At 40.0% G+C, this 14,405-nt stretch overlaps 1 protein-coding gene across 4 annotated transcripts in view; it reads right to left on the bottom strand.

Annotated features, from left to right (window-relative positions):
- PARG (poly(ADP-ribose) glycohydrolase) overlaps positions 1-14,405 on the bottom strand; it is a 144,269-nt gene that overhangs the window by 70,933 nt on the left and 58,931 nt on the right. For all 4 annotated transcript variants that reach the window (XM_036461280.2, XM_036461278.2, XM_036461279.2 and 1 more), the window contains one exon: positions 2,690-2,782. In XM_036461280.2, the coding sequence (XP_036317173.1) occupies positions 2,690-2,782 (93 nt within the window). The remainder of the gene's footprint in view (positions 1-2,689; positions 2,783-14,405) is intronic.

Here is a 14,405-nt window from a genome sequence, read left to right as displayed (position 1 = left end):
GCTGTGCACTAGAAACTAATACAAAATAATATTGAATGTAAACTGTAACTAAAAAATAGTCCTGGCTGGTATGACTAGTTGGTTAATGTTGATTCCTGGTCAAGGGCACATACTTGGATTGCTGGTTCGATCCCCACCCCAGCTGGGGTGTAGGTGGGAGGCAACCAATTAATGTGTCTCTCTCACATAGACGTTTCTCTCCCTCCCTCTCTCCCTCCCCACCTCTCTAAAAATCAATAAAAAAAATGCCCTTGGGTGAGGATTAACAAAAATAATAATAACATTTAGAAATTAAAACAATAGCCGAAACCAGTTTGGCTCAGTGGTAGAGCTTTGGTCTGCGGACTGAAAGGTCCCGAGTTTGATTCCGGTCAAGGGCATGTACCTTGGTTGAGGGCACATCCCTGGTAGGAGGTGTGCAAGAGGCAGCTGGTCGATGTTTCTATCCCATTGACGTTTCTAGCTCTATCTCTCTCCCTTCCTCTCTGTAAAAAATCAATTAAAAAAACACCACACAATAAAATAAATAAATAAATAAAAATTAAAACAATAAAAAATAAATAAAATAAAACCACATCTAATTAAGTACCATGTTAAATTTGGGGATACCAAAAACATCTCCCTGGAAGAACATAAATTACAAACTAATGTGCTAAATATGATTTGAGTGGTACAGAAGGGATTAGAGTTGGCTGAGGGAGGTATAGAAAGTTTTGCAGGGGAAGTAAAAATTAGAATGTAGAGGTAGTGAAAGTTTACTAGGTAAGGAAAAAAGCAAGGAGAGAAAGAGAGAAAAAATAAGCATTTAACATAAGCAAGCAACAGGCATACCTTGTTTTATTGATTTGCTTTAATGAGCTTTACAGATACCTTGTTTTTTATAAATTGAAGGTTTGTGGCAACCCTGGGTCCAGCAAGTCTATTGGCACTATTTTTCCAATAGACTCATATAATGGTTAGCATTTTTAGCAATCAACTATTTTATAAATAAGGTGCGTACATTGTATTCTTAGACATACTACTGCTGCACATTTAATAGACCACAATATAATGTAAATATAACTTTTATATGCACTAGAAATCCAAAGAGTCCATGTGACTCACTATTGTAATAGTCGCTTTATTGCGGTACTAAAGGCCCTTTAGCAGTCAGACATCCTCAGCCCTGCAGTGGAGGCAGGAGAGGCTCCCGCCAATGGCGCTGCACTTGCCAGCCATCAGCCCAGCTTGTGGCTGAGCAGCACTCCCCACTATGAGACACACTGACCACCAGGGGACAGCTCCTGAGTTGAGCATCTGCCCCTGGTGATCAGTGTGTGTCATAACCACCAGATGTTCTGCGGTTACATCAATTTGCATATTACCCTTTTATTAAATAGGGTTTGTTTTATTGCAGTGGTCTGGTACCAAACTTAGTATCTCCAAGGTATGCCTATAACTTCTGATATAAACAACCAGATGAGTTTTACAATATATTTATCCTGCCCAATAGAAAAACTTACTTCAGACATAATGCATTAATGGTAAAATTAAAGGTACATAAAATTGGAAATACCACAGTGAAATGCTAACAAATATAGCACATTCAACTGAAGGTGGCAGTATGGCCTGCAGGCATCTGGACATGTTGTGTTATGTGTTGCTGTGTGTGTGTGTTGTTGTTGTTTTTGTCCCAATGACAAAATGAAATGTGTGAGACCATCCTATACATTCAAAAACTGTTCCACCCAAAATGTCCCCAGGCCTTCTGTGGAGCAACAGTGTTAAGCAGAACCCTGACTAGCACCCAGGCAGAAAGGGGGCTGGCACAAGGAGTAAAAGACAAAGGCAAATGCAAACCACTGTTGAGAGAAATGTGGGGAGAAAATCATGAAGACTAACCAACAATCTCTTGTGAAGATTTGAAAATATGTTTGCAAATTCTTTGGTAAATCCTTCTTTAACGAAGTAGTTTAATTACCATCTCCTGGAGAGTGGGCTGGATTTAGCAACTAATTTCTACTGAATAGAAAGGTAGCACAAGTTATATTAGGGACTTTAAAAAACTAAGTCATAAAAGGCACTGGCACTTCCTTGCACTCTCCCTTGAGTAGCTTGTTCTGGGGAAGTTAGCAAGCATGTCATAATGACACTCAATCAGCCTAGGGAGAGGCAGCCCCATACGGAACTAAATTTTAAAGCAATTTGTTACATAGCAATAAACAGCTACTAATAAAAAACTCCAGACAAAATAGAATATTATCAGATTATTTATTCTATTTTTAAAAGTTAAGAAAATACCATGGCTCACTTCTTATGCAACATGCCACTTTGGATAGGAAGGAATAAGTGAGTAGTAAGCCACTTGGAACATAAAATGTTCTAAATCCATTAGTATGTTTTGAAATAATTATTACTCGGTTGTGTTTTGTTTTTGTGTTTTTAACTTAGAGACAATTTAAAGAAAAAGAGAAGTAGAAGTATGAGTAAGCAAACTTCAACAGTGTAAACTGAAGCTCAGAAATTGAATGCTGCATTTTTAATGTCCTTTTGCACATTCTCCTTGGCCTCTAACCTTTTCTAGCAAAACCATCATACTCTTTGGCAAAAACTATTACCCATCTTTCTCTTCTGCCTCTTTGACTTTGGCCATTAGAGTTTAATTGTGAGTCACAAGAAAGCTACTAGGAAAGACGTTATTTCCACTAACCTGGGTGCAAATATTTGGCAGACACAGTGCAATTTTCACCATATCGGGCAAAATGGACTGATATAAGTGTTGGGCTTCTGCTTCTTCAAGAACCTAAAAACCAATGAAATATTTATCAGTGCTGTTTCTTAAGAACTTAAATTATATACCTGCTTTTCATAGCATCTCACAATAAGGCACAATGGTGAAGTTATAAATTCATTTTCAAATGTATAATATGTAATTCACCATAATGCCCTCTGAAAACTAATTAGATATCCCAAATATCAAATATCTCTCATATCAAAATTCACAAATAAAACACTTGCAAATAAAAAAAGAGTACATTCTGCCCCTGGTTATGTCAACAAAAACTGATTGACCATCAAGAAATCGCTCAGAAACCTTCAAGGACCCATCTAGCTTCAATGGTGTAGAATTTAAAACCATCATAAAAGTCCCACTCATTATTTCAGAGCATATAATATGTGTCAAATCTAACCTATTAGACAGTAAATAGTGAAGTTTCTGATGACCTTAGAATTTTCCTTTTTCAGGTACCCTTGGAAAGTTAAAACCATTATTTCATATAATAATTTAAAGCACAACAAAGATGATAATCAAGGCCTATTGTTATCTGTTATAATTTCCCATCTCTAATAACTTTTAAAAATTACTTTAGGTCTTTTAACAGAATTTCATTCTAAATACCAGGATACTTCTTTAAAAGTACTAAAGATAACACCTTTAATTTGGAGAAATAGATAATATTAAAGTAAATCATTTATCTACTTGAAATCACACTTGAACTAGAAGTCACATTTATAATCCAGTCTGATCCTGTCATTATTACAGAGAAAAGAAAACTGAGGGGAATGAATTACCTGATCATCCTAGATTGTAAAGGTCAATAAAGCAACTAGTCAGACTAGTATTTTTGCCTGTATTCAACAGCTCTCTCCACTTCCCTGTGGGACTAACGTTTGGGATTGATGAAATCATAAATATTAGTTTTCTCAGCTACCAGAATATATATGTTCACAAACATCTATAGATTTCCTTTGCTATGAGCTGAAATTAAAAATACCCACTCATCTAGACAGGGTTTGTTTGTAAATAGAAAAAGTAACAAAGATAATTTATACTCAATCCTGTTTTACAAGGAGTTTTTAATGTTAAGAAATGTCTTTATATCAAGACTCTAAAATTTAACCTATGCTTACCCCCTCTTTAAATTAGGATAATGGGAAAACTGATATTCCAAATGAACAGAAAGATATTTGCAATTCAGGGATATATAGATATATCTATTAAACACAAATATATAGAAAACTAAGCAAGTGAACAACACAAGACAATTATAAATTCTGGGGGAAACAAAAAGTTGTAGAAGAGTGGAAATGCAATCATATCTTAAATACAGTGTTTTTACCATCCTACTAAAAAAATAGACTATTAATCTAATTACAGTGGGAAAATGGGAAAATATAAATAAGGCTTGTGTTACTGGTAATGGGGAAAGTGAATAATAACTAAATATTAATCCTAGGGGAAACCAAGATGAGGACATAGATAAACACTTAAACTGCTGCCTCGCACAACTTCAAAACTACAACTAAAAGACAAAACGTCTATCACCCAGAACCATGGGAAAGCTGGCTGAATGGAAGTTCTGCAACTAGAAGGAAAGAGGAAAGAGCATTGAGATGTGCACTAGCGCTGAAAAGCTGAGGTATGGAGGTGCGTGAATCGGGCTGGCAGCGAGCAACTGAGCGCGCTGCTTTTATCAACCCAAAGGCAGACAAGTTCCCAATTACTCTGAACTCCAGTTTCTGGGGAGATGCTGGGGACCTAAACTCCTACAGGGAGAAGCTGGACTATCTGCCATCAGGTTCGAAAGTAAGGATGACTTTCTTGCAGAGGTGCATGAAGCAAACATTGTTTACTATGTTGGGGCATGAGATGCAGGGTCAGGGAAACTCGGAGACACAGAGACAGCTGATTGGCAGCCATCACTGTTGCCACGCCCTAGTCTAGTGACTCCCTGAGACCCCACCCCACACAATCTACATACCCACTCAAGCTCCAGAGCGGCTTTTGAATATAAATGGTCTGCCCTTTTGCAGCTTAACCTAACAAACTGAAGCTCTGGTCAGACAGCTCCAAAACCTCTAAACACCAAGCAAAGAGGAGAAAACTGTAGTTCTCACTGTAGCTCTTGTGGGGTAGCCTCAAACAGTAGCTGAACTGCACCCTATTGGAGCCAGTGTACCTAGTGGTCAGTGTATATCCATAAGTGACATATTCAAGACTCAGTGAGCACCAAAGCCCCACTGAAACTAGACCTGCCCCATAAGCATGTCTCCAGCACAGCAGTTCTTCCATTATAGACACAATGGGTTCTCACAGCCAATTGGCCTGGAGGTCAATTCCTCCCAGTGTACCAACAGAAATCAAGGCTTAACTACACCAAGACTTTGCACTCAGCCCACAAAGGGGTGCACCACGAGTGTCCACCTCAGGTGATAGGGGAGGCAGAACCACTGGGCCCTATAGGTCACTTACCACAGAAAACCACTCCATCAACACAGGGAAGCAGCAAAATGCAGAGATAAAGAAACATGTCACAAATGAAAGAAATGGAGGAAAGCAAACTATTGGACATAGAGTTCAAAACCACATTTATGAGGTTAATCAAGAATCTTCAAAAACTGCTGAGAAACTTGATGAGACCTCCAAGGAGCTTAGTGAGACCTTCAAGGACATTAATGAGAATGCCAAAAAAATGGAAAAGGATCAGTCAGAAATTAAGCATACACTGTCTGAAATAAAGAATATACAGAAACTCAACTGTAGATCAAAGGACCTCAAGAATCAAGCCAAAGATCTGAAATATGAGGAAACAAAAAAACACTCAACCAAAAAAACAAAAAGAAAAGGAATCCAAAAATATGAAGATAGTGTAAAGAGCTTTTGGGACAACTTTAAGCAAACCAACATCCGAACTATTGGGGTGTCAGAAGAAGAGAAAGAGCAAAATATTCAAAACCTATTAGAAGAAATAATGACAGAAAACTTTCCCTTCCTGGTGAAAGAAATAGACTTACAAGTCCAGAAAGCGCACAGAACCCCAAACAAGAGGAAACCAAAGAGGAACACACCAAGACACATCATAATTAAAATGCCAAGGGAAAAAGACAAAGAGAGAATCTTACAAGCAGCAAGAGAAAAACAGTTAGTTACCGACAAGGGAGTACCCATACGACTGTCAGCTGATTTCTCATCAGAAACTATGCAGGCTAGAAGGGAGTGGCAAAAAATATACAAAATGATGATCAACAAGAACCTACAACCAAGATTACTCTACCCAGCAAAGCTATCATTCAGAATTGAAGGTCAGATAAAGAGCTTCACAGACAAGAAAAAGTTAAAGGAGTACATCACCACCAAACCAGGATTATATGAAATGCAGAAGGGTATTTTTTAAGAAGAGGAGGAAGAAGAAAAAGATAAAAATAAAAATTATAAACAACAAAATGACAACAAATACATACCTACAAAACAAGTAAATCTAAACATCAAGTGAATAAAAAATCTGATGAACAGAATGGACTGATGAATATAATAGAATCAGGGACATAGAAAGGGAGTGGAGTGACAATTTTCTGGGGGAAGGAGGTGCGAGGGGTGTGGGAAAAGATTAGACAAAAATCTTATACCTATGGATGAAGACAGTGGCAGGGGGAAAGGGAATGGGGTGGGGTGGGGAATCAGGTGGAGGGGAGCTATGGGGGGAAAACAAGAGGAATTCCTGTAACAATATGAACATTAAAAATTTATTTGAAATAAAAATAAATAAATACTAATCCAATATAATAAACAGGTAATATGCAAATTGACCATCACTGCAACACACAAGATGGCTGCTCCCATGTGGTGAAAGATGGCCACCTCTATGGGGACAGAAAATGGCCACCACAAGATATGGCTGGCAGAAGAGGGCAGTTGTGAGTGATCAGGCCAGAAGGGGAATAAGTTGAATAAGATCAGACCTGCAGGGAGGAAAATTGGGGGGTGGGGGGCTCAGGCATGCAGGGGAGGGCAGTTGAGGGGGACCCAGGTCTATAGGGGAGAGCAACTGGGGGCAACCAGGCCTGCAGGTGAGGGCAGTTAGGGATTACCAGGCCAGCAGAGGGCAGTTGGGGGCGACCAAGCCTGCAGGGGGGGATGGCAGTTGGGGGCAACCATGCCTGCAGGGGAGAGCAGTTAGGGGTGACCAGGCCTGCAGGAGAGGGCAGTTGGGGGTGACCAGGCCTGCAGGAGAGGGCAGTTGGGGGGGACCAGGCCTGCAGGGGAGGGCAATTGGGGGAGACCAGGTCTGCAGGGAAGGACAGTTAGGGGCAACCAGGCCGGCTGGGCAAGGTAGTTAGGGGCAATTGGGCCGGCAGGGGAGCAGTTAGGTATCAATCAGTCTGGCAGGGGAGTGGTTAGGGGGTGATCAGACTGGCAGGCAGAAGCAGTTAGGGGCAATCAGGAAGTCAGGTGAGCAGTTGGGAGCCAACAGTCCTGGATTGTGAGAAGTATGTCCGACTGAATGGGCATCCAGATTGGAGGGGGTGCTGGCTGGCTGAGGGTCACACCGCCCCCCATGCATGAATTTTGTGCATTGGCCCTTGTCTTCTATAACGGGAAGTTCATAGATTTTAAAAAATAGCTTGCCCTGGCTGGTGTTTCCCAATGGTTAGAGCGTTGGCCTTCACACTGAAGGGTTTCAGGTTGGAATCCCAGTCAAGGGCATATAGGTTCAATCCCAGGACCCCAGTCTGGGCATGTGTGGCTCCCTCCCTTCCTTCCTTTTTTTCCTTCCTGATGTTTCAAGATTCCATCTTTTATTATTTCTTTTCTATTTCAAGAAATTCCTTTAAACATTATTTTAGGAGATTCTAATGATAAATTCCCTTCCTTTCCTTCCTCTGAGAATGTCATAAAGAAAGTTTCACTGGCACTCTCCCTCCAGGGAGCACAGCCATACCATTCCCTTCAACCTCTCCTTCCCCTACAGGCATATATCCCTTAGCCTCTAAGGGACCCTGTGAGACTTGCAACCAGGGGATCAATGAGCAGCAGCAGCTTGTCTCAGGCTCACCCCCTGAACTTGTTCCATCGTCCTTTTCTCTGACTTCCCACTGAACCAAAGCAAAACAGTCTAGTCTCTTCTGTTGCTTCTTCTATGCCCTTTCTTATTTCACTAAGTATATATTTTTCCTGTGATCAATAAATACTTGTTTGTTTTTCACACTCTGTCTCTTCATTGAAATATTTCCCTCAAGCAGACAAGAACTGAGGTCTCCTTGTCTCACCAGTAATGTCTCTTTGGTGCTGCTACTCAGATTGCATCAACCAAAGTCTGTAAAGGGGATTTGGAGCTGATGGATGTCTTGTGTTTTCGCAGGTTGTTTCTTGAAAGCACATATCTCCTAAACTCTAAGGAACCTCATGAGATGTGCAACCAAGAGAGCAATGGGCAGTGGCATCTTGTGTTGGGCTAACCTCCTAAACCTATCTCCAATGCCCTGTTCCTAGTGAGCCAAAGCATCCCAGCCTAGACCCTCGTGGTGCTTCTTCTATTCCCTTCCTTATTTCACTGTCCTGAGTATATTTTTGCTGTAGTCAATAAATACTTGCTTGCTTTCTTTATACAGAGGAGGAGGAGGAAGCAGAGAAGGGGGAAAAAAGAGTTTCACTGGATATAAAATTCTAGGCTGACAATTTTTCTCTTTCTGGACTACGTGTCTTCTGATGAGAAATATGCTGTCGTTTACATTGCTTTTTCCTATAAGCAATGCCATTTCTCTCTGGATTCTTTCATTTCCTTGTCTTTAGTTTTAAGAAGTTTGGATATGATGTGCCTTGGCATGGAGTGCTTTGTGTGCATATATACTGTTTGGGGTTTGTTCAACTTCTTGAAGCTGCAGGTTTATGTTTTTCATCAAATTTAGGGAAATTTCAGGTATTTCTTATTTTACAACTATTTCTTGGAGGTTTTTTTGTTTTGTTTTTGATTTTTATTTTCAGTTCTGCCCTCTTTCTCCTCTCCTTCCAGTATTAAATGACATAAACATTAGTTCTTTTGTTATAGTCCCATATGTCCCTAAACTGTTCTCTTCTTTTAGTCTGATTTCTTTCTGCTATTCAAACTGAGTAATTCTATTCTTTTTCAAGCTCACTGATTTCTTTCTTCTGTCATCCCATTTCCCCATTGCATTTTTCAAAAGTTTCAGTTATTATGTTTTCCAGTTCTAAGATTCCTATTTGGTTCTTCTTTATAACTTCTATTGCTCTGCTGGGATAATTTTTTCATTTGTTTCAAGCAGCTCTGTAATTAGTCATTGAAGCCCTTCTGTGATGGCTGCTTAAAAATTTTGTCAAATTATGCTAACACTAGAGGCCCAGTGTATGAAATTCATGCACGGGTAGAGTTCATATGCCTTGCCAGTGATTGGGGCCAATCGGGGGGCTGGCTGGGGCCTTCCTTTGTTCTGTGCTGCCCTTTGGTGGTCAGCACACATAATAGCGAGCAATTGAACTCCTGGTCTCCCAGTTGAACTCCTGCGGGGACATTTTGCATATTAGTCTTTTACATATATAGATCTGTATTTTCTCAGGGTGAGTATCAGTTGTCTTTTTTTCATTTCAGTTGAAATTTTCCTGGTTCTTGGTGATGAGTGATTTTTTTTTTTTTTTTTTTTTTTTTTTTTTTAAATATATTTTATTGATATTTTACAGAGAGGAGGAAGGGAAAGAGATAGAAAGCTAGAAACGTCGATGACAGAGAAACATCGACCAGCTGCCTCTTGCACACTCCCTACTGGGGATGTGCCCGCAACCAATGTACATGCCCTTGACCGGAATCGAACCTGGGACCTTTCAGTCCGCAGACCGACGCTCTATCGCTGAGCCAAACCGGTTTCGGCGGTGATGAGTGATTTTTAAAAAAATATATTTTTTATTGATATTTTACAAAGAGGAAGTGAAAGGGACAGAGAGTTAAGAACATCGATGAGAGAGAATCATTGATCAGCTGCCTCTTGCACACCTACTGAGGATGTGCCTGCAACCAAAGTACATGCCTTGACCGGAATCGAACCCAGGACTGCAGGCTGAAGTTCTATCCACTGAGCCAAACCGGTTTCGGCGATGAGTGATTTTTTTTATTGAAATCTGGATATTTTGGGTATTGTTACGAGTTGCTGGATCTTACTTAAATCTTGTTTTAGAAGGACTTCTGTGACACAGGAAGGGATAGCTACCTCATTACTACCTGTTGGGAGTAGAAACTCAGGTTCTCTACTCAGCCTTTATTGACTCCTAGACAAGGAGGGAGAGAGGCATCTTCTTCTTTTTATGTTTGTTAATTCTTACCCAAGGATATTTTTTCCATCCCACTCCCCCCCCCTTTTTTCTAGAGAATGAAAAGGAGGGAGGGAGAGAAAAAAAGAGAGAGGGAAAGAGAGAGACATCAATTGGTTGCCTCCTGCATGTGCTCCAACCAGGGCCAGGGCTCAAACCTGCATCACAGGTATGTGCTCTTGATCAAGAATTGAACCAGCAACTCTTTGGTTCTTGGGCTGATGCTCGAGCCACTTAGCCACACCGGCCCAGCCAGGGGAAAGGCATCTTGATATCAGTGGTCAGGCTCACCACTAGGCCTCTGCTAATACCTCAGTTCTATCTTTTCTAGGGCCACATGGCTAGTGTACTAGTGAGTCTTTTCTACATCTTTCAGAGCCTTATGTTTATACTAGAGGCCCAGTGCACAAAATTTGTGCACTGGCAGGAGGGGATTCCTCAGCCAGGCCTGTGCCCTCTCACAGTCTGGGAGCCCTCGGGGGATTGTCCGACTGATCACAGCATCCTTAGTGTTGCTGCAGAGAAAGGAGTGGCTCCCGCCAATGCTGGTACACTCGCCAGCCATCAGCCTGGCTTCTGGCTGAGTGGTGCCCCCCATATGGAAGCGCACTCACCACTAGGAGGCAGCTCCTGCGTTGAGCATCTGCCCCTTGGTGGGCAGTGCATGTCACAGTGACTGGTTGCTTCGTCTGGTGGAAACCAGCTCTTTGGCATCCCCTGAGGGGTCCAGGATTGCAAGAGGGTACAGGCGAGGCTAAGGAACCCCACCAGTGCATGATCGGGACTGGGGAGGGATGGGGAAGGTTGGCCAGCCAGGAAGAGACTGCAGGAGGGCTACAGAGCGTGTCCAGCCCATATCATTGAGTCCTGATTTGCCAGACCCCAGCAGCAAGCTAACCTACTGGTTGCAGCATCTATCCCCTGGTGGTCAGTGCATGTCATAGCAACTGGTCAACTGATTGACTGTCTCTGGGGTTCAGTTCACATCATAGCAAGCAGTTGAGAGGCCTTAGCATATCATTAGCATATAATTCTTTGATTGGTTAAACAGTCGACTGAATGACCATACACTTAGCATATTAGGCTTTTATTATATAGAATATTGCCCAGGGTTTTAGCTATATTTTTCAAGATGCATAGGAAAAAGTGTCTATCCAAATATTTTTTTACCAAAAAACATTTAACCTTAAAATATCTAAAAATAGGCAGACAACATTTTCTCCTTTGGGTGCCTGTCCTTGTCTTTTAAAATTGACAATGAGTAGCTGCTGCCATGCTTTACTGACAGTCACATGCTATAAAATATCACTTATTTATCTGATAGAGCATTATTGCACTGGGGTTCTTTAAACCTGTCAACACTTCAGACCTATGTCTAAAGTTGCTTTCATCCTAACCCATGTTTGAAATGAAATGCACAATTAAAAAAAAACAAACTAGCATGATCTTATCCCTTCTCATGTCATTTTTATCTTTATGCAAATCTAACTTGTACAAATTATTTAATATTTACTAATCTACACAATGCAACCAAGATATTAGTAAAAGGTTTTTAAGATGTAAATCATTTTAACTTCAAGAGTAGTGAAAAAACCTTAAATAATAAACATTTATTTATAATATGTCATATATTATAATATTACATTGTTTATTTACAATAATGATTATAGTGAAGATAAGCATTTATATTATTGTCAAAGGAAAGCTTCATTAAATTCTCCCATAAGTAAAGCCCTGCATCCAATTTTATAGTCTGTATAGATAATTATATGTAGTAAGTATTTCTACTACGTATTTATCTTTTATTCTAGTCTTACAAATTGATTATGTATATGTCTTATTCAGAAGTGATACAATAAACTTTAAAATTGTAATGCTATTTTTATCATCTCTTTCCTTTAAACAATAGATCTGTTTGTTCATTCAACTGGCCAACAAACAAATATTTAAGTATTTATTATGTGCAAGACACTGTGCCAGGAATAAAGATAGAACCAGAAACCGTAACAGACATGAATCACTGACTCACTGTCTCACAGCAGAAAGCCCTATGCTCTTTTTGTGGCCCTTCAATACGTCAGCCCTAACCTTGAAGTATATGTAATTACTACAACCTCACCATAATGACCTTGGAGAGGCTATCTTTCATTCTTCCTTCCGTAGATGGAAACATGGGCAAAGTATTAAAAGAGTAATGAAATTTGCCAAGTGTCAAAAAATTATAAATTATTTAAATAGGTGAGCATATATATATATATATATATATAGAGAGAGAGAGAGAGAGAGAGAGAGAGAGAGAGAGAGAAGTGATTTTTACTTGTTTCTCTTAGAATAGTACTTGATCAACTAAAAATAAATCTGTGAACAGTGCTCTAACACTAAGACATATAATGACTAAGTACAGTGTCTGGCAAATAGAAAGTACTAAATAAAAAAAATGACTACTGAACTTTGCATGAATAAGTGAAATTGTAGCTGATAAAATCAGAAAACTAGTATCATTTTACTACAGAAGAAAATTTCCATTCATCTACTTCTTCAAACAGCTCAAAGCAAACAGCTTTAAAAAGTTACCAGTCATACATACATACACACACACACACACACACACACACGATATATATATATATATATATTTCAACCTGGGTTATAAAGCATTGACTTGAGGGCTTTTCTTGGTCAGATCCGACACATAAGCTTAAGTTCAAAAACCAAAGCCCTCAATGGGAAGTTGTGTTCAATTTGGTGGGCCTTGAGGTCATCTCTGATCAAATGAGCATTAACTAATCATGAAGGAAGGGACTCTCCCCAAGACCTGATTTCCTACAGCCACATCTAGAGGAGGTATCATAGGTAAACAATTCACATTCCTTGGAACGAGAGATTAGGCACTGGATGTGAAAGGAAATACTGACCAGGAGTACTCTGGACATTTTTTTGAAATTTCGGGGTCCAGCATCATTTGTTGAAAGGTGTTTCTTCCACTGGATTGTTTTGGCACCTTGATACAATCAAAGTATCCTTTGATAGATGACTGATTAGAGAAGATGGGGCACATATATATGAAATGGAATACTATCAGCCATAGGAAAAGGAAAAATACTGCCATTTTGTGACAACATGGATGGACCTTGAGAATACGATGTTAAGCAAAATAAGTCAGAAAGAAAATGTTAAGAATCATATGATTTCACTCATATGTGAGAGAGAAAGCTAAAAGCAAAAATGAATAAGAAAACAAACAAAAATTCACAGACACAGACAAAAGTATGATGGTTACCAGAGGGAAAGAGGTTGAGTAGTAAAGGGTAATGAAGGTGAAATACATGATGATGGGAGATTATTTGACTTTGGGTGGTGGGCACAAAATGCAATAAATAAATCATGATAACAGAAATATACACTTGAAACCTATATTTTTTGTTGTTGTTGTTAGCCCTCACCTAAGGATAATTTTTCCATTGCTTTTTCAGAGAGAGTGGGAAGAAGGGACAGAAGGGCGTGGGGAAGAGAGGTAAAGAGAAAGAGAGAAACATTCATGTGAGAGAGACACATCGATTTGTTGCCTCTCGCACATGACCCACGAGGGCAGGGAGGAAACCCGAAAGTAAGGTATGTGCCCTTGATCAGGAATTGAACCCGTGACCCTTTGGTGTAGAGGCTGATGCTCTAGCCACTAAGCCCACCAGCCATGGTGTAACCTATTAACCAATGTCACCACAACAAATTTAATTTTAAAAAAATCAAATGATTGTGTAATCATGGGTCTATTTCTGGGGTTTCTGTTGATTACTTTGATTCATACGCCACTACCAAACTATATTAGTTTGCTTGGGCTGCTATAACTAAGCACCACAAATGGGGTGGCTTAAAGCAACAAAAATTTATTTTCTGACAGGTTTGAAGGCTAGAAGTCTGAAATCAAGGTGTTGGCAGAATCATGCTCCCCCTGAAGGCTCAAGAAGAACTCTTCCTTGCCTCTTTCCTAGCTTGTGGTGACTACCAGAATCATTGTGGTTCCTTGGCTTTTAGAAGCTTTCAACAAATAGCAGCTAATATGATAATGATGATGATGTATATTTTACCTTCTGCCCTGTTTTAACATTTTACTACAGGTAAGCCACTAATTATATGTAAAAATTTAGTTCACATCTCCCTGTGAAGCCTCCCGATTGTTCTAATTTCTTCTTCCTCCTTTCACTTATTATTATCATAACTAGAAGTCCTGCACATGAATCCGTGTGCCAGTCGCTGGCTACCACCCTCCTGTACCCCCCCCCCCCCCCCCCGCTGCCCTGACTCATAGCTTGCTGCCCTGCCCTCCTGT

The sequence above is a fragment of the Pipistrellus kuhlii genome, unplaced genomic scaffold (assembly GCF_014108245.1).
Source record: "Pipistrellus kuhlii isolate mPipKuh1 unplaced genomic scaffold, mPipKuh1.p scaffold_m20_p_35, whole genome shotgun sequence".
NCBI classification, from domain to species: Eukaryota; Metazoa; Chordata; class Mammalia; order Chiroptera; family Vespertilionidae; genus Pipistrellus; species Pipistrellus kuhlii.
Note: the sequence above shows the minus strand (reverse complement) of the source record. Positions and strands in the feature narration are given on the sequence as shown.